Source organism: Zootoca vivipara, chromosome 5 (genome assembly GCF_963506605.1).
Source record: "Zootoca vivipara chromosome 5, rZooViv1.1, whole genome shotgun sequence".
Classification (NCBI taxonomy): Eukaryota; Metazoa; Chordata; class Lepidosauria; order Squamata; family Lacertidae; genus Zootoca; species Zootoca vivipara.
In genome coordinates this window covers 51,582,169-51,604,817 of record NC_083280.1, presented here as the reverse complement: position 1 = coordinate 51,604,817, position 22,649 = coordinate 51,582,169, and the positions used below count along the sequence as shown (strand labels likewise).

The following is a 22,649-nucleotide window of genomic DNA, read 5'->3' as shown; positions in this document are numbered from 1 at the left end:
TTGAGGACCAGGGACACATTTTGAATTTAGAGAGAGTGTTGAGGGTGAAAGTCACAAAAATGGCTTCTGGTGGACATGGCATAACACAAATTTCAGGGAGTGCAGTCATTTCTGCTCCCCCTGCACAACCTAATGTTTACTATGGAAAGTCAACTATATTCAGCTGGTCCTGATTGTGGAGCTACAGCTGTTTGCTCCAATTCCAATCTTAAATCAAAGCCTAAATTGCCATTAGGTACCCGCTTACTGGGAGTAAGCCCTGTCAAACAGAAATACTTAATTCTGAAGCAGATATGTATACCATTGTACTGTAAGTAATATTACATCAATCCATCTGTTCCACAGAACAGAAAAGTAGTACAGCTAGGTCAAGAGAGTCCTTTTAATCATAATGTGTACTTTCTGCATATAACAACTCATATAGTGTTGTTGCAGAATAAGACAAAACAAGTAGCTGATGTTAAGAGATGTAAATAAGTTTTTCCATTATACAAGGGCTGTCGAAACAGTGACCCTCAACAACAGTAGTTGTTGGACTACAAATCACCTCTGACCATAGGCTATGCTGGCTTAGGAAGATGGAAATTGGTGTCTAACAGCACTTGGAGAGCTCCAAGTTGCATATCTGCATTATAAAACAGGGGAAAGTATTTAAACAAGAGCTGAAGTCAAATTCTTCTCTTGGGGCAAGAAATAGATTTTGTTTGCTACTCCGCACTCCTCTCTCTCAAGAAACAGATGTGGTTAATAATAACCACAGTTGGTTTAACCAGCCAGCTTCAGAAACTATGGTTTGAAGGTGACTTGTTTTGAATACACCATATTTAATGTTGTACCTCTGGGGGAGGGCACTTCTTGCTCCTTCTGGGGTAATTTGTCTTTCTTTGGTCCCCACCATGCACTCAGTTATGACTCCTAGAAGCTGTCAGTATTTGACAGGGGGCACACCCCAGGAACAGCTTCAACTAGCTGACTAAATCAGGTGAGGGTAGCAGATGGGTCTCAAACCCTCGATGAGTTAGGGATTTACCTTACATTTGAAGACAATCTGATGGATTGAGTGGATGAGATTAATAGTGGGTCCAACAGTCAAGAAGGTGGTTACTGCACTCCCTGTAGAGGGAAGTGGGGCAGATGGAGCTCATCAACCTGGAAAGGTAGCTCATCTAGGAGAAAAGGCTAAGGAGTAAACTACACAAATCTGGAGTGAAGTCCCTAAGAAGGCTGGATGGTGCCCCGTACTCCTCCTTTTGGCAACCGAACTGCAGCCAAGCTGGTACCAGAACTATTGCTCTGCTTTCTTTTGGGCGACATCAATGAGTTCAAGGTGGACATCTTGTCTGGCCAGTTCACAACTTTCAAACTCACTTCCCAGACTTGTGCCCTGGGAGGTCATTTCAGTGCTGCCAATGCAGCAGTTTGACTTCACCCCCTGGAGTGTACTCCACTGTCTCCTGAGACAGACAGATGCCACCACCACCACCAGTTTATCAGTCTAGATTTCATTTGAAGCTTTAGTTAATAATGGAAATACAAGTTTCTGAACTACCTCTCCCAGCTATACAGGAGAAAGGGAGGGGAGAGCTCAGGGGGTGGCTAGGGTTGTTTACATCTTGTTAAACCATATGTGACATCTGAATGTGGCCATTATTTAGGTTATAAGACATGAAAATATCAGAACATGTCAACAATTAATAGTCTTCACTGGCTGCAGTTTTTGCATCTTGTTTGGTAGCTGCATAACATAAAATACTTTCTGGGTCTTTCAGTTAACAATCAAGCACATTATCTGTAAAATATAGGGGACTCTTGGGTATCATCACTATATATAGCCTGAAGCTGCACATCCTGGAAGCGTACAAGATATCAGCATTTTGACTTATGTGATGTAAATTGCTTATTACCAAAATCAGCAGCCACCTCCTCACCCCGCACCACAAACAGTTTACTTCAGAAGTTTGCACAAAAATGACATGGTTCTGGAGTTCAGCCAGTTTTTCAAAGAAGTCCCTAAATGGTAACTTCATGTGTTTGTTATCTATCTTGAAAACTTTTTGCTTTTTCTTTGATGGCACTGGGATGTTCATATCAAAAGAAGGAAAAGCAAACCAAGAATTCATGGAACTAAAGAGAGCTTATCCCTGTAAATTGCTTAAGGGCCTGCCTGAGGAAACTGGTACTATTTGAAACAACATCCCCCCCCCCCCATTCGTGAATTGGTTTTCTTTACAATTTTGCATCAATTTCGTTTAAGATAGTGTTCTACCTCAGACCAGTGTAAACTAGACAAGTATGTCACCTTGGTACTTCGGGAAAAGTGTAGAGATATATAAATATTGTAAAGTACCCCCAAAAAAGTTTGATGTGTTTTGTATAATGCAAAAAAAATATTTTGAGATACAGCAAGGTTCTAGTAAAAGAAACCCCAAACATCCACATTTGAATACATAAATAAATCTATAAGTGCATCAAAATGGTCTCAAGTTTGTTTAAAGGGGGGGGGGGAATATATCAGACACTGACTCATTCACTTATGGGTACAGTGATATGAGGTTTATAGACAAACACACAAATCTTATACAGATTATGTAGCATGTGATCACATGGAGCTGAAAGGCAAAAGCAAAATGATGCAGGCACAACAGGAATGGGAACAAACAGCGACATCCGGACCCAATGTTGCTTTTTATTTATTTTTGACTGATGGATTTTCTTAATTAATCCAAAGTAGTTTGCATTACAACATCAAGGGGTGGGGAAAAAAATATATCACTAGGCTCTTGTCAGACATAACATTTATGTGCAATGTTAAATCTCTACGGCAGCTTTCATTTTATATGCAGGTCAAAAGCAAGCAATAATTCCTGGTGCTTGCAGCTGTGTTGATTCATCCATTGGGTTCCATTGCTCTAATCTTCCTTTTATAACTGTACTGAATGGTGATTTTTGTTGACTGCTTTCATTGTGTGTGGCTATGCCTTGCATAAGCAAAAACTGCTGCAGGTCCTTCTTGGCATACCTGCACTCCTGCTAATTCACTTATTTCCTGTCTCACAGCACTGCCTGCTGTTTCATCCCTAGGCTTCCTGTGGCCAGACTCCCAACTACTGTGGCAACTTCTCTGAAATTATGCAGGATCTTTGTGCTGCCAATATACATATACTATGTAGCAATCTCCCCTTTTTACCTGTCTTAGGCTAAAATACCATGTCTTTTTTTTTTTGCAAGATCCTGTTTTCAGAACAACTGCAATAAATAATAATAAGTACTGTTCTGTTTCAGAGTTTAAGGAAGTATTTTTCATGAAGAAAACAGTGGTATAATTTTTGGTTATTGCTGCACCAGTATGCATGGTATTAAGTCGGCCTCCCCCTAAGTGTGATTTCAGATGCATTTAGATTGGCAGTATCCCACTTAATGCATTGTGTCTGAAGAGGGAACTGCATGGGAAGGGGGTGCAGGAGTGCCCTGCCAGTGTCCCTCTTATTGCCCACTCCATCCCTTACTATAGTGTGTTAAGCATAAAGGGCTGAAGTGTATTCAGTTTACTAGCAGGGGGGAGATGACAGGAGCTGAGCAGTGTATGGTTGGAACAAGTCATTCCTCAGGGATAAAGTGGGAAGTGAGTACAGTGGTACTTCAGTTCCTGAACGCCTCCATTGTCGAATGTTTCGGTTCTCAAACGCCAAAAACCCAGAAGTAAATGCTTTCATTTTTGAACATTTTTCGGAACTCGAACATGTGATGCGGCTTCTGCTGAGTGCAAGAAGCTCTTGCAACCAATGGGAATCTGCGCCTCGGTTTTTGAACGTTTTGGAAGCCGAATGGTCTTCCAGAACACATTACGTTTGACAACCGAGGTACCACTATATGGCCATTCAAGAGAGGGGGGGGGGTAGAACTAGGCATTGAGAATGCAGGGGCACATGCCAGCAATTCAGAGAGGCTACAGTACCGTCAGCTAAAATGCAAGTGGCAAAGACATCTGGAAAGAAGTGTTTATATGCTTAACCTCCAAGCCAAGATGGGTAGCTAGAGTCTTAGATATAGTAGGCATAACAGAAACCTGATGTAATGGCCCCATTTTTACTGCACTGATTCATCTCACCTAGGGAGAAAAGCAGTGGTAGTAAAATAAAATGTAGCTATAGGGATGACAGGAGGTAGGAGAGAGTGAAGGAGAAGAGGAAACTCAAGAGCATGAGTTGTTGTTGGCATCTGTCTGACTTGGGAGAAAAAGGGTGTGTGTGCCAGCAGAGCAAATAGAGGTGGAAGAGAAGAGGATGGGAGCCGAGTTGTAGGTGTGTGATTTCAGCCAAATTTGGGAGGCAAAGGGGGCAGTGAATGAGGAAAAATGGGAGGAAGGCCTAGATGTGTCCTATACTAATAGCATGACACCTGTGAAATTTTGTGGGCCGTTCCCTAGTAATTTCTAGAAACAAGCTGGCAGTTTCCAAGGTATCCAATCTAGTTAATGGATTGTTCCATATGCTAGCCTGCAGAATATGAGCAAGTAAAAGTAGCATTTAATCTTGATTAAGCTTTCCTTTAGAAACTTCAGATTTTTCTGTAAAATAACTGTTGCTAGACTTTTCCATTGTGTCCTAAATGTGCCAAAATGCAATGATGTGGTGAGAGATGCAGTGACCAGCATCACAGAAATATGAAATTCTTATAGCAAAACAGCCCTCTGCCTTGACAGCTCTGATGCAAACTTTTTAACAATAAGTTGTGCTACAAGAATCCAGTGTCTTTGTTTTGTTAGTCACTGTAACATACGGTATATCTGGTTTTAGTGATGAAGTGCATGCATTATACACTTCAAGCAATTCTTATCCCATGCTTTCCAGATCATATTCCTGTTACACCCCTCACTAATCCCCCAAAATCATGTTTGGATTTGGAACCAGCCCAAGAAGCATGAAGACAGCCCAAGGGCAGGAGGTCCCACACAGCTACTCGGAAGGAAGGAGCCATTCAGAATGGTGAACTCCAGACAGCCAGGAGAACCTGATTGCACTGCTCACACTTGGACCAGTCTTCCATATATGAAGTCATTCCCAGGAATACTCTCCCAACAGGACACCTGCTCTACTGTTGCAGCCTTACTCTGGCTATATGCACAGCACAAATCTCCATGCTAGGGCTGGACAGGGACCGTGAGACGATGTTTTCAACGGAAAGCCCCGAAAACCTTCTATTGTGGTACCACAGTTTGGCACATACTTGAACCCCTAAAATAGTTTTAATGGATGTACATACACTATGGGTTGTGTACCTATTCGTACACTTAAAGGTCTCTACCTTACCGTCTATACTTACAAACTGAGACTAGACTATGTCCCTAGCTGTTTGCCCCTGCATTTTTAGTAGCTTAAGCTCCACATTGCACAACAACATTTCTGGGAGATTGAGTGGTAGACCAGCTTCTGTCTAAGAGCAGCTGTATCCAAGGTTCTAGGAAGGACTAAATTATAGCTCTCCAAGACTTTGGGCAGTAAACAAAATAAACCAGACAACAGGAATATAAAGGGCAATAAGGTAATGAATAAATTATCTGGAAAGAGCCAAGTGCCAATGGTGTGGCAGCAAGTGAAGGAAATAACGAACTCAAGGTCTAGCTGTGTAGTTTGGATGAAATATTGAACCACATGGTGAGAACAATCTAGGAGCAAAATAAATTCTCAAGAATGAAGAGCTGAGAACATGTCATTGCAAACAATAAAAAGAAAACACCTGGAAACCAAACTTTAGGGATAGGGGTAGATGCAAAGATTATAAATCTTGGTTTCAAATCTTTGTGGGCTAGTTCAGAGTAAGGAAAAATATGAAGAAAAATAAGAATCTTGCAAAATATTTCACCCAAACATATAATTTAATGTATACTAAACAAAGATAGCAGTGAAGTAGACAAATTTATATCGGCTTCAGGCAAGTAAGCAATAACTAAATTTACACGGAATAAATCACACTGATATCAGTGAGGCTCACTTTGAGTAAACACGCTTAGGATAGATTTGTAGAACTGTAGGGCTCAATGGACTTAAAAGGTCGGTTAGTCCAAGTTGGTACAGAAACTTCACATTCAGGCATCAGTCTCTGTTATATTAATTATGGTTTATCACAAATAGTGATCCTGTGGAGCAAACATATCATGCTAGGGGTGTTTAGTAGGTCATGAAAGAGGTTTACTAAAGCAAATCCAAAAAGGCAAAAGGTAACAAGACATGGAACATTCCACAGGACAAGGTGAAACCTGATTCTGATCAATCATTGCTTTCAAAGTGTGTTCTTGTTTCATTTTCTGAGGCAAATGCAACAAGAAAATTAACCTAGTTTATTGTTTATTTAATTAATGTATTTACATCCCACCTATCTCCCAAGTTGGGATTCAAGGCAGCTTACAACATTTTAAAAATGTTATTATAAAATATAAAGTAATGAAAATAAATTAGTTAAAAACAGTAAGTACAATAAAACACATTTAGAACCAGCATCGAAATATCAATTGCCCTGACAGCAGCCCAACATCGTCTGCATCTAGTTTTCAAAGGCGTCTCTAAATAGGAAGGTCTTAGATTGCTAAGGAAAGATAACAAGAAGGGAGTCAATCTAACCTCTCTTGGGAGGGAATTCCACAATATAGAGCAGCCACAATAAAGGCTCTCTTGTTTGCCAACACAAGAGCAGTAGCAGACTATGAACAGCATGTGTCAAGCTAAGACCTAGTCCACAAAACCCAGAATATTGTGTGATAAAAATATTCCTGGACTTCACTACTTCACTCATTTATTTATTTTTAGGCGAGTAGAATTGCAAAATTTAATGCCCAACTGAGTACAACAATCCCCTCCACATTAAAACACACACACACACACACACACACACACACACACACACACACACACCAGAGAGAAGAATGAGTATGAGCTTGTGTAGGAAGGTTTTTCTTTGAGAGGAAGAGATTCATAGGCAAAAAATGTCAGTCATGAGATCCACGTGTGAATTATGGAATGGTACACGGTACAGCAATAGTTTTACTGCTTGATCTAGTAAGTTGTGGAGTTCAAGGCAAAGGAAATACCCAGAGCTGCAAACCAATCTCAGTATTAAAAGCCCCATAGCAATATTGTAGAAGATCCAACAATATCAGATGGAGTAGTAGAGGAAGAATAATAATTTTGAGGTGCTGTTTGCAAGAGAAGAGAAGAGAAACCAGCCAGATCCTCTAGGCTTGTGGTCCTGTGAGGGAACAAATGCCAGACCTTCTGACTGATTCAGCAAAGATCAGCACGAATGCAGGCTATGGAAAAACCAGTTACATGGTTGTACTGGTGCTATAGAGAGGCAGGCTTGATATGGTTTACTATTTACAGTAAAGCATTGTAGGTTAGTTTCTATATTTTCAGCTTGCATATGGGAAATCATTTGACTTCTCCTGCTATTTGCAATTAAGCCCTAGCTATTAACACTAAGGAACAGATAACTCATTGCTACTTTTAGTTAAGGCCTGAACGCAAGATATGTTAGTGAATTCACTTAAGAAATTTCAAATCTAATTAGAAATTGATTTCTCTCTCTTTTTATTGTATTGTTTAAAGAGGGAAACAATACATTTCCATTAAAACTTTCAAACCCAAGCCATAAAAACAGGTATTGAGAAAAAAGTTGTAACAATTTAAATGGGTACACATTATTGTGTACTGTATCTTGTCATCTCAAAGCATTAGGAATATTACTCTTTTTCTAACCAAAAAATGCTGTCCATCTACCTACCTTCTCTGACCCTGTCCTAATGCCTTGTGTAGGATTTCCAAACTCTCGCCAGCCAGCTGTCAAGTGGGCGCTTGGGAACTGCAGCACAAAGGGCACTGCTAATCCTATGCTCAGCACTTTGGGAACCACTGATCAGAGGGCTGGCAAAGCACTTGTTTCTCCTCCTCCCTTTCTCCCCCTCCTACATTTCACAGGCTTTCTTTGGCTGTGTACATATGTTCCCTAGATGGGGTAACTGATTTTATTTTTAAAAAACTTTGTACACAAAGTTAATTTTTATCCAAGGTACCATCATAAGGTCCAAGTCTCATTTGACATAATAGTACCTAAGTTCCTTTCCCAATCCCCTTAGCAGAGAGTAGGTCTTATTTCTAATTTTATCATCATTTTATACAAGACCTTTTGAATAATAATAATAATAATAATAATAATAATAATAATAATAATTTATTATTTATACCCCACCCATCTGGCTGGGTTTCCCCAGCCACTCTGGGCGGCTTCCAACCGAATATTAAAAACAGTACAGCATCAAAAATTAAAAACTTCCTAAACAGGGCCGCCTTCAGCTGTCTTCTGAAAGTAGAATAGTTACTTATTGCCTTGACATCTGCTGGGAGGGCGTTCCACAGGGCAGGTGCCACTACCGAGAAGGCCCTCTGTCTGGTTCCCTGTAACCTCACTTCTCGCAATGAGGGAACCGCCAGAAGGCCCTCGGTGCTGGATCTCAGTGTCCGGGCTGAATGGTGGGGGTGGAGATGCTCCTTCAGGTATACAGGACCGAGGCCGTTTAGGGCTTTAAAGGTCAGTACCAACACTTTGAATTGTGCTCGGAAACGTACTGGGAGCCAGTGTAGATCTCTCAGGACTGGTGTTATGTGGTCCCAGCGGCCACTCCCAGTCACTAGGAGATTACTACAAATTAATACTTCAAATCTGTTTTATTCCTCAATAGACCTTACCAGTATACATAAAAAAATGTAAAGGACCCGACAGTTTAGTTCAGTCGCGAACGACTCTGGGGTTGCTCATCTCGCTTTACTAGCCGAGGGAGCCAGCGTTTGTCCAGCGTTTTTCCGGGTCATGTGGCCAGCATATCTAAGCAGCTTCTGGCGAAACCAGAGCAGCACACAGAAATGCCGTTTACCTTCCCGTCAGAGCAGTACCTATTTATCTACTTGCACTTTGATGTGCTTTTGAACTGCTAGGTTGGCAGGAGCTGGGACTGAGCAATGGGAGCTCACCCCGTCATGGGGATTCGAACCACTGACCTTCCGATCGGCAAGCCCTAGGCTCAGTGGTTTATACCACAGCGCCTCTCACGTCCCAACCGGTATACATATTTTATGACAAATCTGGAAATACTGATACAAAAGTACTCTCCAACATCCCATAAATTTCGTATTTGTATGATGTTTAAAACTATTGTTCTGTACTAGGTTTCCTATCCAGACATATACTCCTCTCAAGCCTGTATATACTTCCTAAGGTATCATTACCCTTGATTTCTTTATTTCCTTATACTGCTGTTAAATAAAATAAACTGAGGAAATTTACAGATTTTAAAAACTTGACCCATACAGAGGACAACCTGAAGTGACAATAGGGGTGTGCATGAAGTGTGGGGGTGTGTGTGTCAATGTGCACTGAAAAGTCCTACCAGCTTGTTCTGGCCAGGGTGCAAATGGGAGGGCAGATGAATTTTTCCCACATGAATCTTTGCTTTTTTTTAGTATCTCCTTATTGGCTTCAATGGAGGGAGATTAGTTACATCTTATTGAGACTGGCAAAGGAAGGCTGATTCTGGGGCTTCTTCCATGAACGAAGGGACCTTGGACCCACCAGATCCTAGGCCATCTCCATGCTATCCCTGTTCTATGCAGAGCTTTCAATGGGTATAATTGGGGCCTTTGGGGCATATGCATTTTCACCTCAGATGACTCCATTAGTTGATATTACAAATATAAATACATATAATTCAGTATTGGGCATAGACTCCATTAATTACTTGGGTGGGTAAATGGAGTAATGGATGAGGATTGGGACCCCCCCCCCACACACACTTTGAGGGAGATGAACCAACACTCCGTTTTCTATCCATATAAATAGAAAAGTCTTAGTTTGAAATCTTAGGGGTTAGAAGGCATGGCATAACTACTTGGTACCCAAAGTCTGCTGTACTTTGTACTGCGCTTTCTATTCCCTCATTCTCTATTGCTTCTATTCCCTCATTCTCTCTCTCTCTCTCTCTCTCTCTCTCTCTCTCTCTCTCTCTCTCTCTCTCTCTCTCTCACACACACACACACACACACACACACAGAGAGAGAGGGAGAGAGAGAGAGAGAGAAATATTAAATTGGGAATATTTATTCCAGTTTCAGAGTTTCCTTTCTGGTTATTTGAATTGCAGAATTTCCAAAGCATCTATATTTATATTGTGTGGCTACATAATATTCCCCAGGCTGTTTACTGAAATGTTCCAAACTGCATTTCCATCACAAATAATTATCACTATAATTAGCCCCACTGTGGCATACTATTCAATAATATAGGGGCTGGGAAGTGGCCAGCTCTTGAACAAATCTGACCCTCTGAAGGGCAAGGCTTCAGCTGCCAACAGCAATTTTAGGTTTGCTTCCCTTGCCTTCTTACCTGACACAAACATTTTAGGCACTGGGGAGAGGAAGAGCAAAATTGAAAGCAAAATAGGGAAGAAGTAACAGCTGTACACATTCAGTGATGAAGTAGAGCAAACACTCTCAGGAAACTCTCCAAGAAACATACCGTGTTTCCCCCTTTTTAAGACACCGTCTTATAACTTTTTTTACTCAAAAAAACAGACGGTGTCTTATTTTCAGGGGATGCCTTGTACCTTAAGGCCTCCTCGGAAGGGCCAGGCCACTGGCTCGGGGTGCTGCTGGGCGCTCTGCGCGGCACCGAGGTGGCAGGCTGCTGGCTCGGCGCTCTGCCCAGCGCTGCTGGGCGCTCCAGGCGCTCGGCGCTGCAGACTGGCGGTTCCGGCGGCGGGGGGCAGGCCTCGGGCAGCTCTCCCCCCAAAAGAAGAGGCCAGGCGCTGCAAGGCGCTCCGAGCGCTTGGCGCTTCGGAGCGCTCCGCTATGCAGCCGCCGCTTCCGACGGCGGGGGGCAGGCCTCGGGCAGCTCTCCCCCCCAAAGAAGAGGCCAGGCGCTGTAGGGCGCTCCGAGCGCTCGGCGCTTCGGAGCGCTCCGCTCTGCAGCCGCCGGCCTCGGGCAGCCAAACAAAAAGAGAAGAGGCCAGGCGCTGCAGGGCGCTCCGAGCGCTCGGCGCTTCGGAGTGCTCCGCTCTGCAGCCGCCGGTTCCGGCGGCGGGGCGGCAGGCCTCGGGCAGCTCCTCCCCCCAAAAAAAGAAGAGGCCAGGCGCTGCAGGGCGCTCCGAGCACTCGGCGCTTCGGAGCGCTCTGCTCTGCAGCCGCTGGTTCCGGCGGCGGGGCGGCAGGCCTCGGGCAGCTCCTCCCCCCCCCCAAAAGAAGAGGCCAGGCGCTGCAGGGCGCTCCGAGCGCTCGGCGCTTCGGAGCGCTCCGCTCTGCAGCCGCCGGTTACAGCGGCGGGGCGGCAGGCCTCATGCAGCTCCCCCCCCCCCGCAAAAGAAGAAGCCAGGTGCTGCAGGGCGCTCCGAGCGCTCGCTGCTTCGGAGCGCTCCGCTCTGCAGCCGCCGGTTCCGGTGGCGGGGCAGCAGGCCTCGGGCAGCCCAAAAAAAAGAAAAGAAGAGGCCAGGTGCTGCAGGGCGCTCCATGCGTTCACTGCAGCAACAGCAGCCGGTTCCAGGCCCCTTTGGCTGGCTGGGGCGCTCGGCGGTCTCGCATGGAGGTATGTCTTATTTTCGGGGGGTGTCTTAGATTTCACTAATGCTAAAAAATGCTGCCATGGCTTACTTTCTGACTACGTCTTAAAAAAGGGGAAACACGGTAGTAGTCAACAAGGAACATAGGAAGCTGCCTTTGTCCATGTAGTTCAGTATTATCTACACTGGCTGACAGCAGCTCTCCAGGGTTTCAAACAACAGACATTCCCAGACTTGCCTAGAGGTGCTAAGGATTGAACCCAGGACCGTCTACATGCAAAGTTGTTGCCTAAGAATTTATCTGTGGACCTTTCCTTCTGCTAGAGTAAATATGATAGACTAAATCTTTTCAACTAAATCTCTAATGCCGAGCCCAAAGATCTCCTTCCAATTTTGCTACCCCTTTGTGGGTTGCAAATCAGAGAGGGGAGATTTTAGCAAAAGGGAGAGGGTAAACCTTTGCTGAATAATCAGTGCCAGCACTTCTTTGGATGGCTATCATTTAGAGAAATTGTTTAGAAGCAAAATGGGGTTATTTCCCCACGTCCTATTTTGAGTAGAAAGTTTACTGTAGCAGACTTCCATCTCAGAGAGACTCTAACAATTATAGTTGGCTTGTTGGTTTAAAAAACATACCACTATGTTTTAATCCTAATGCCAATCCTTTTTCTAAGCCCATACTGGCAAACCTAAAAGAACCTCTTTTTTATATTTTACTGGAGGCAGTCTTCAGTTCCCATATTAGGTGGAACAAACAAACTAGACACAGTACTTTCCTAACAGTTTCAAATGTGGCGTCTTTATAATGAATAGTTCCATATGACATGTACATATGTATACACAGGTGTGCTACTAGTCTTTATATGACTGGTCTTCTGAGAAGTGTGAAGAAGCTGGAAAGGGGTTAACACTTTTAACGGTGAACATAAAGGAAGTGCAACAAACCATGCCTTGTCAGCTTTGTTCTAATTTTCCTGGCACAAAACAACAACTCAAAGGAAGCCTGCCTTTTCAGTGGCTGAGCAAAAAGTGCTTATTAGCTCACTAGACAAGGAAAGAAGGCAAAAAGGAGAGAGAGAGAGAGAGAGAGAGAGAGAGAGAGAGAGAGAGAGAGAGAGAGAACTAGACTTCAAAAGAAAATAGAAGTGATTGGATAATATAACATGTCGTTTTGTTTATTTATTAAATGTACCGTATATTCTGCCAACACATCATAGCTCTCTGGATGGTTCACAAACCCATTAAAAGTACAACAAACTAAATTCAAGCCAGAAAAACAGCAAAACCATGTATAAATAATGTAAACATGGGGGGAGGGAACCCCACACATTTAAAACCCAACATAGGCATAGCATCTAGGAACAATTTTATATCAGAAAAAACCCCACCAGAAGCAGAGTAACATGGTACAGCTATCTCACCAGATAACTATACCCATTAAAAGGCCCTGGAGATCAAAATAAAGGTTTTAATTTGTCTATAAAAGACCAGGCTATCCTCTCTGGGGAAAGCATTCCCATAAGCATGGTGCCACCACTTTACTTCACCCACTTTACTTCAATAGGTAGGGGGACCTGGTGAAGGGCCTCCAATGAGGAGCTCAATGAATGAATAGGCAGGTATATATGGGAGAAGGTAAGTTATAACAAGTTGACAAATTGCAACTGGTCCTTATTCTGAAAAGCAATTTGTATGGTTGGACAACTATACTGGAGGCTGAATTCCGTTTTTAATGTAAATATCCAATTAGTATACACTTAGGATAACAACAAATGAATCAGAGCCATAGCTGCTATTTAGGAGAATTCTTACCTGACTGACCAGGTGGTGGGACTCCTGATGATCCTCTTGGCAGGCATAAAAACACCGTAAGTACTGCTGCTTTGTTTCCTGAGCAAGGCTCAATGGCAATTGGCTTTGGAGAACCCTGAAAATGGAGAAGAAATTGTATTACGTGATCTAGGTTATTTTATATTGCTACATATTGGATTCTTCACTCAAAACATTTACAACTATCCATTCCACAATAAAATAGAAGCCTCAATGTTTTCCCGAGAATAATCCTCGTTGATTGTTGTTTTAAATGAACCTTTCATTTCATTGACTTAAATACAGGTTTTCATGAATAACATGCATTACAATTAAAGTGGCAAAATAAAAAAAATAAATGACCTAAAAGATAATGTTTTTCATTTCAGCAAATTTAGTAACATATGTTAATTACTGAAACATTCAGATCAGCAATATGATGTTTCAGCACTACAGTTTCTCATAGGATTAGTATCACTCAACAACTTATACAGAAAGCACAGTGGGAAGAATCCTGTGTTACGTTTTCAAAGACAGCTGTGCTCACAGTAGTTCCCCCACTCCTACCATACACAGAGAGAGAAGGAAAAAGGGAATATATTGCTAAAGATAAAATGTGATAATCCCCCCCCCCATTTTAAATTAAATCAAATATACATGAAGGAAATATTTTGTTAAAATCAAAACGATAACAAATTTGACTGCTCTAATATGGTATGTATGTGTGTATGTATATATATATCCCAGTAGGGAACTAGAAACATGTTGCTGCATTGTCAAAGAACACAGAAAGGGAGGGTGAGTTCTGAACCCAGGTGGCCTGTGCGAGTGGTTTGATGCAAGGACACCAAAGGAGGATGTCAAAAACACCAGAATGGCCAGTTCTAGTGCTTTCTTACAGGGAGATGTAAACTTGCAACACAGCCTCTGAAGCTCCACTGCCATTGCAGATATGGTTCAGACATTGCGGCAGTGAGAGGCCATCATGACTTGTCCGCAAAGTGCTAATATGTTAAGCATAACTTACGGTATACAAAAGACAGCATACGTCCATTGGGCCAGAATCTCTCATCAACCCACCTGACCCATGAGGGCAAAGGTGGCAACTATCAATTCCAAGACTCCCTTTCTAGGCCAAGAGGGCACCATCCCAGGGCGCACAAGTAGCCACAGCATCAAAGGAAGCCAGTTAGCATATATCAAGGGCATTTATAAGCATACGTGAGCTCATCTTTGCAACAACTGCCAACTAGTCCCAGGGTTATCTTGACTACCAATATAGTGTTTGCAGGCCTTCTGGAACAGTCTCGTCTTTAGTTCAACACAGAGGGGGGGGAAAGCAAAGGTTTGCAACAGGGGAGAGATAGCAACTTGCTTTTGAAGCAAAGCTAAAAGAGGCAATGCAGAACATAGGGAAGAATAAGATCTAATAATTAAGAACAAAGGAAGCTGTCTTATTCTCAGCCAGACCACTGGTCTGTCTATAGCCGTGTCCACTCTAGAGCTGTAATATGTACTTGGGTCACTGTTTGTGTGTGGGTTTGTGCTGCTTTATTCCTGTTTCTCCCTCAGCAACCTATACAACCCCCCCCCCAACCTTCAAAAAAGGGTTTTTAAGGAGATTTGAGAGCAGATGGGGGCAGGAAAGTCACTGTTTGTCAGACCTCTTTATTTGTCTGGACTGGGAAAAGGCGGAAAGCAAGGAAAAGTGGAAGAGTGTTCTCTGCTCTCCACCACCTGGTAAGCATACAGAGACCAACCAGCACATTGCCATGCTCAGAAACAACATCTAGAACTCCGATCCAAGCCATCATCACAATAGTTCTTCCCTAGCCAGAGATCACAGGAGGTCAGGGTAAAGGGATTCCAATTCTGTTCCATTTCTAATGTCATCAAAAGTATGATTAAGTTCAAACTGGGCCCAGAATTAACCAAGCTATTCTTTAATTTTATTTAATTTTAATTGAAGAGACTTCAATTCTGAACTGAACATGTGCTAGTGTTTCTCCCCCCCCCCCCTCACCCTCCACCCTGAACTGCAGTTGCTACTCTGACAGACAGAAGTCACCTTCGAATAGTTTACTGCTTTTTTATCTTCAAATAATATCTGCATGTGGAATTTCAGTTCTGGCTACACTTGTGTGACCATTCTTTGGGGGTGAAATCCAATTCTGTTTGCATCAGAGGCGAGGGGCCCAAAGAGCTCTCCTCCACAAAAGGCTTATTCCTATTCATTTTATTGAAGCAAATATATATGCACATTTCCTTGTGCACACAGATCTATTCCCTTTCTTGGACTTTATGGGGCATCTCATGGATCTTTCACTTGGACTGAATACAGATGCATAACTATTTTCTTTTTAAGAGGACTCCCTGGCATTCATATATGAGCACATCAATATAATTCACAGCAACACAAATTTCTTGAGTGTCTAAGAATCAAGAAGTAGCAAATACATACAGTACAGAATGCAAATCCACAAAATTCTTAGCACTTGAAAATGATTTATAATTAGTCCTGTTTCCATATTTTGCATTTGATAAATCATATGAATTTCTCATTTCAGAGCTTACATGTTTAATTATGTATTGAAGATATTTCTAAAACCTTTGCAGTCAAAAACAGTCATTTTACCCTCTTATGTGTAAATATTTAGAAAGCAATGCTGTCATGTTCTTAAGACAAAAAAGAAAAAATATCCAAGGGGAAGCTCTGTCAGTGGGTTTTGATTTGTAGTTCAAAGCCATTAAACTTCCATTTACATGCAATATACCAAACTACATGTAAATGTCAACTGATTTAAGGATATAAAAACAAGTGACAGTTTAGCAATGTTAAATATGCTGACATGCAATTCTGCAGTAAGAGAAGAAAATATTATTATTTTCCACTGCATAAACAATTATCAATTTCTATTTAATTAACAGAAAGTAACCAATATTTATTACTCTGGAACTGGGATACATTTAGTGCGCAAACATGCAGAAAAACTGAGATGAGATATATTATATTTATCAACATTTCCCTGCACAAGTCTCCCCAGAATTTATTTTAATGTAGAGGTCAGAACTTAAAGGTGTTCACGGCAATTTGTCCTAGAATTCCTTGTGATAAGGAACAGAAAAAGGAGCAGCAAATGAGAAATTGTGGCAAACATATATACTGGCCATCAGAAATCATACTGTTGCTAAAGCTGCATGCATTGGGAATTCCAGCCCAGCCAACCTACCTGGTCAGCTGATTCAAAGATTCTATAGCCAGTGGTATAGCTGATTACATACCTAGTTGTCTAGAACCCCCACAACATGAAAGTAAATTTGGGCACTGCAGACATTTCTATGAATCAGTCATGCTCTGTTTAGGAATCAAATTTTACCATTCAGGTATTTCCCCTACCTCAGCTTGGAGCAGCTTTGGAGAGGGGTATTATTTAAGATGTTGCCTTAATCCATTTAGTTTCTGTTGATTCCCTGATACAATTTACCCACTACCACCTGCTTAGTGGCTGCGGAGAGAACTTACAAGTCCCTGTTTTGTAAAATATCAAAATTAAATGACTTTATGAGATCTGATTATAGCTCTCCTATGCCTGGGTAGTTTGGCCCTTATGATTATGGATCAGGCGCCACTGGTTTCCATTTTTTGGCATATCCCCCGCCCCCAAGACAAAAATGGATTGGTGTGATGCTGTTGTGTCGGTGTTCCGTTGAGCCAGAAGTGGCTTAGTCATGCTGGCCACATGACCCGGAAAAACTGTCTACGGAGCAGACAAATGCTGGCTCCCTTGGCCTGTAAAGCAAGATTACTGCCGCAACTCCAGAGTCGTTCATGACTGGACTTATCTGTCAGGGGTTCCCTTTTACCTTTAAAAATGGCTATATAGATATGTGAGAGACAGCCCTTGATTTTTGAAATTCACATCAATAAAATGTTTTCAACTGCTAAAACTTAACAGAATCTTAAAGAGACTTTTGCTATTTTAATTTTGTGTCAATAAAATTCTGATAACATATCCTGAATCATATGGTATTACCATTAACAATTTTCAACTGAACTTCATCAGAATCAAGTACATCTAGCATTTTCTGGTTTTGCCTGAGAAAATGTTTTATAGCACGTTAAGGCTGGGAAAGCAGAAGTGCAATCTCGGTGTATATCATTTCAAGTTTGTAGGAAGAGACCCAGGCAGCATAGAGCAAATGATAATAATTCAGATACCCTTAGGTTTGTCAGTTGTTTAAAGATAAATACATAACCATAAATCAAAGTTATTTCAGTGGGACAAGACACATTCTTTGAAATGTACAGTTTATCATACACTTTCCACAGCTTTTGGGGGGAGAGATAAGGCACATGCTTGTTTACCCAAAGCACTTAAGAATTGTGATTTATTTGCTGGAATTGTCACATTTTGGATTGTAAGAAGAAGTAGCTGTTAATGGTGTGCCAAAAAAGAAAAGAAAAGAAAAGCCAAAGACAGTGAGACAGTTAATAAACCATTTGGAGTGGATAATATATGGAGGAAACAGTTGTCTTCTTAAAAATAAACTGGGTGTGGGTGGGTGTCCTCCCTGTTTTTCTGAATGAATAAAGCTTACAAAAAATTGGGGGTGGGGGGAGATAAATACATAAGGTAAAAAAGGTAAAGGGACATCTGACCATTAGGTCCAGTCGCTGACGACTCTGGGGTTGCGGCGCTCATCTCGCTTTATTGGCCAAGGGAGCCGGCGTACAGCTTCTGGGTCATGTGGCCAGCATGACTAAGCCGCTTCTGGCGAACCAGAGCAGCGCACAAAAACGCCGTTTACCATCCTGCCTATTTATGCACTTGCACTTTGACATGCTTTCAAATTGCTAGGTTGGCAGGAGCAGAGACCGAACAATGGGAGCTCACCCTGTTGCGGGGAATCGAACTGCCAACCTTCTGATCGGTAAGCCCTGGCCTCTATGATTTGACCACAGTGCCACCCGCGTCCCTAAATACATAAGGTACAGTCCAGTAAAAGTTAAGCGCATCTGAGTGCCACTGATTTCAGTAAGTGACAGTTAAGCATATATCTAATTTTCTTGTACTGTCAATTATTTCTCAAATCATGGTGTCTGTAGCATTATGATGAAAACATTTTCCTTCCTTTAAAACTCATATAAGCCACAGCAAACAATTTATGAACCCAACAGTTATCCCAATTTGTATTTGATTTGAATTTTAGTTGTTGGTTTTAATATTGTATTTAATATTATTTAATTTTTGTGTATTAGGGGTATCTGCATTTTGCCAAATATTTATATGCTGTATTTAAATCAAAATAACAACAACAATCCCTAACCACTGGCCATGCCAGCTGGGGCTGGAATGAATTTTAGTCCAGAAACATCTAGAGGATCACAGTTTCCCCACTTTTGCCCTGGGGGTTGCAACCGGTCAGATTCCTAGTTAGGGGAAAGTGATCCATGTTTACTACATGGCAACGCCTGGCAGAGACTTACTCTGCTTGCAATCACCTTCTTGGAACTTAGTCCACAAACTAAACCTTGTGACTACAACATCAAACTATTTTTTTCCTACTTTTGTTTGTTTGTGTCCCCCCACAAATCACCCCACACACCTGATGATGAGTGCAGGAAAACCCAAAAGCTTGCCACATTTTTTCTTGACTTTTTCATTGGTCCTAAGGAATTACTAGAATGTGAACTTTAATAATATAAGATCATTTTTATTGATTAAAATTTTTTGTCCTGATCCAGCTAGGGGCAATGTGCATGCATCCCTAGGAGGAGGAAAAGGAAACATATGCTGAGATGGATGCTGTACTGTTCCTAGCAATGTAGAAACATAGGTTGTGCTTGCATAGCTCTGCTAAAAAAATCAGTGATAGTGATCAGTTCTTTTGGGGAAGGCTAGGTTTCATTTAGACAAATGAATTTCTGTTCTTCTTTTTCTTTTTTTGCAGCAGTATGCAACTAGATTCCAGTAAAGATGACAAAGGATTAATAAAATCCTTTTAAAATATTCACTATCATCACAAAGTGAAATGAGCTAAATGTGTGAAATGTTCTCATTTATATTCCAAGAAAAAGAACACCCATTTTATTTAAGTACTTGGTCATCTATTTTCTGGGCAGTCATTTGAAAGCTAGGTGCATCTAATTTTTAAAAGTGCATTATTATGCCATAAAGACAAATAGATCACGAAAGACTAAATGGCTGCCATCTCTTGCCAAAAAAGCAATTAGAAAATTGGATAAAGGAATTAATGTGGGTATGTTACACCTGTCAGCAGTAATAAGTATTTTGACATGAGCAGTATAAAATTTGACACAGTGCACAAATACTGATCTGATCCACAAAGTACTTAGAATGCAAACAACTATGCATTAATCACGTCCGTGTCGCTAAACGAAAACATCAGAAAGCTATTCTTATCACAATTTGTCTATAAATAAAAGTGAGTCCCTGAGCAGCCTGAATAAATTACCCCTTTGCAGATAATGATAATTTACACTAATGTAAAAATTAATTCTTAATCACATTATTAACACTGTATTTATCTGGTGAACACCAACTAGAGTAAACATGATTGCTTTGTACATAAGCAATCAAGTGTGTTGATTTGATGCAATTAACATGGGCATATTCAAATCCTCACAGCTACGTTCTATGGTTTGTGGCAACTGTCTGTTCCCTACTCCCTGCCACTGCCGCCAAAAGAATCCAACTTCACAGGAAAATAAGTGGTCCTAATATCTGCAATGCAAGAAATATTAACTCTGCAATTATCTTTTTCTTCTGCTGGTGTACCTGGCTTTTGCTCCCACTATAACATGGGTGCAATGATGACATTGGACTGGAGAGCTGTTGGCATGTTTCATCGAAGAAATTTAAAGCTCTTTTAAAGTTCAGCATCCTCCCATGTGTTCACCAAACTTGGGCTTGGAATCCTACCATACTCTGCTGTGTTTTCAAATTTCCAAGCAAGGATAAACAAAAGACTATTGATTTCTCATTGTTACTCTCTGTAAAGCAGTTTGGGGGAGCTGCAAGATAGCTAGACAACTGCAGTCCCTCCCCACCAGTGTCCACCTTTCAGGGCTCTTTACAATTGGAATTCCTGCCCAAAATTATTAGCTTTACAGTAATTGTTAATGATCCAATACCATTTTTGTTGGCTCAATTGTTACTGAAAGAAAAAAAATACTCAATGAATAATTTAAGCATTAATGAAATTATTACACAAATGCTTTGACTGGAGGAAAATCTATGGTCAGGGGAATATTCTTCAGAAAATATTGCAATTGCACGTTTGTTCATAAACTGGATAAGGAATCTCTGTTGGCTATCAGATTTATTTATTTTCACTTTGCTTTCTCACTAAATGTTCTTGCCTTTAAAGCCATTCCTAGTACAATAGGATGTTTTATTTTCAGCTTACTCTCAAGAATGAACTTGAACATTGTCAATGTTTTTGCATTTCTTTACTGCAGTGTTTACCAGTTGAGACTCTCTCAGTGATTTACAACTTTAATTAATTAAACTCCAACCCCCTTATATGGTAGGTTAGCATTATTATCTATTCAGAAACAGTGATCTACTGAGAGGCCTCTCTCCCTTGGCTTCTTAAAATTCTGCCACCAAACTGAAGGGAGAATTGAGCTAATTTCCCTTTCTCTAGCCAATTTCCCTTTTGCCACAGCTAACTCATTCTTGTCAAAGGCATATTTATCCTCAGGGTTCATACAATTATATCAAATAAGTACATTATGTTCCATTTCCAAAACTCACTGAAACCTTGGGGAAAAGAACAACACAGAACGGTGATAAAGGTAGTCTGGACATTTCCCTCTACAAGCTACACTGCAGATGCTACCATAGAAAGATGACTTCTAATCGCTTACACAGGTGTCACTCCAGCAAGGTTATAAAAGTCATACTCTAGCACAAGTAGATAGAATTTCCAGCTATCCAATTTATGACAAAGAAAATGAATATGATCGTTCAGCAGGCAACACAGATCTAGATCCCAAAGCTGTTGATCAAGAACAGCAGCTTTTTAAATCACTTTACTGTAAGGCCATAGTTCCAGATATTAATTTGTTCCCAGTGCATTAGGAGAGCTGGTCCTAAGAAATAGGGAAGAGGAGACTGTCGGAAGGGAGAGCTGGGGATTTAGGGAGGACATTGGTTGTGGAAAGAAAGAGTCGAAAAGGGCGACTACATGAATAATGGGAATGGGCAAAGGAGGAGTGTGAATGGATGATTGCAATCAAATGTACCTGATGCTGAGGTGCATGCCTGGCAAATACTAAGATCAACAAATACACACATATACCTATTTAAAAATGGAGAGCAAAATGAATTACTCTCCTAAAAAAATCAGTAAAGGACTATAAAATGCAAACTTGGCAATATGTTTTGGCAAGAGAAAAATTCAGCAGTGTAACAAATTACTCTGTGCTATAAATACTATACTCTTTGCAAGGAACTGAATGTTGGAAAAACATGTGCAAAAGTGATGAAGGCATAAATGAGATTTCATTTCTCCTGCTCGTCAACCATCCACAGGCAGACCCAAGGTTGATGTCTTATCCTTTATAACATTTTGTTCCTAAGAGTATCATTAGTATTGAGAGACCTTACTCTTTATCCATAGTGGATTATAAGAAAAATACATTTGGGTATTATAGAAAAGCTATTACTATTCAACCGTAGATGAGAGAAAGGAAATCAATGAGACATTTCTCTCATACAGAGGAGCAAAAGGTTGCCAATGTTATAGTAAAATTCCCATTATCTCTGAAGCCTAACCGCACAATGGTACCTCCTTGAAGAGAACCATGCAACTTCATCCTATCGTATTACGTACAGGTAGATCTCATCTTATGCTGACTTTACATACACAATCACAGCTTTATGAAGATTGCAGATTTGTTTTGTTTTTTAAAGGGGCAGGATTGCAGGAACTGCCCCCCTCTGGAAGGGCTGTCTGAGATCTCATGGAAGTTCTTACATGACGTACCTAGAGTCCAGTAAGCAAAGTGAGGGACTTAAAAAGCTCTCTGCATTGGATTGGGCAGGAGGAAGGCCCTCTCAGTGCCAGCTTTGGACTGGTAGGGATGCACATGGGAGCTTCAGAGGAACCATGCCCATACAAAATGACCTGCATTTCAGTCTCTGCCTAGGGCTTTATGCCTGCCATACTGACAAAGTGCACAGAAACAGAAAACAGGAAACGTACTAATTTGATA

The 22,649-nt window shown here is 41.3% G+C and overlaps 1 protein-coding gene across 2 annotated transcripts in view; it reads right to left on the bottom strand.

Moving 5' to 3' along the window:
• Positions 1-22,649, bottom strand: part of ATRNL1 (attractin like 1) — a 516,702-nt gene that overhangs the window by 60,217 nt on the left and 433,836 nt on the right. For both annotated transcript variants that reach the window (XM_060274774.1, XM_060274775.1), the window contains exon 28: positions 13,409-13,523. In XM_060274774.1, coding sequence (XP_060130757.1) covers positions 13,409-13,523 — 115 coding nt within the window. The remainder of the gene's footprint in view (positions 1-13,408; positions 13,524-22,649) is intronic.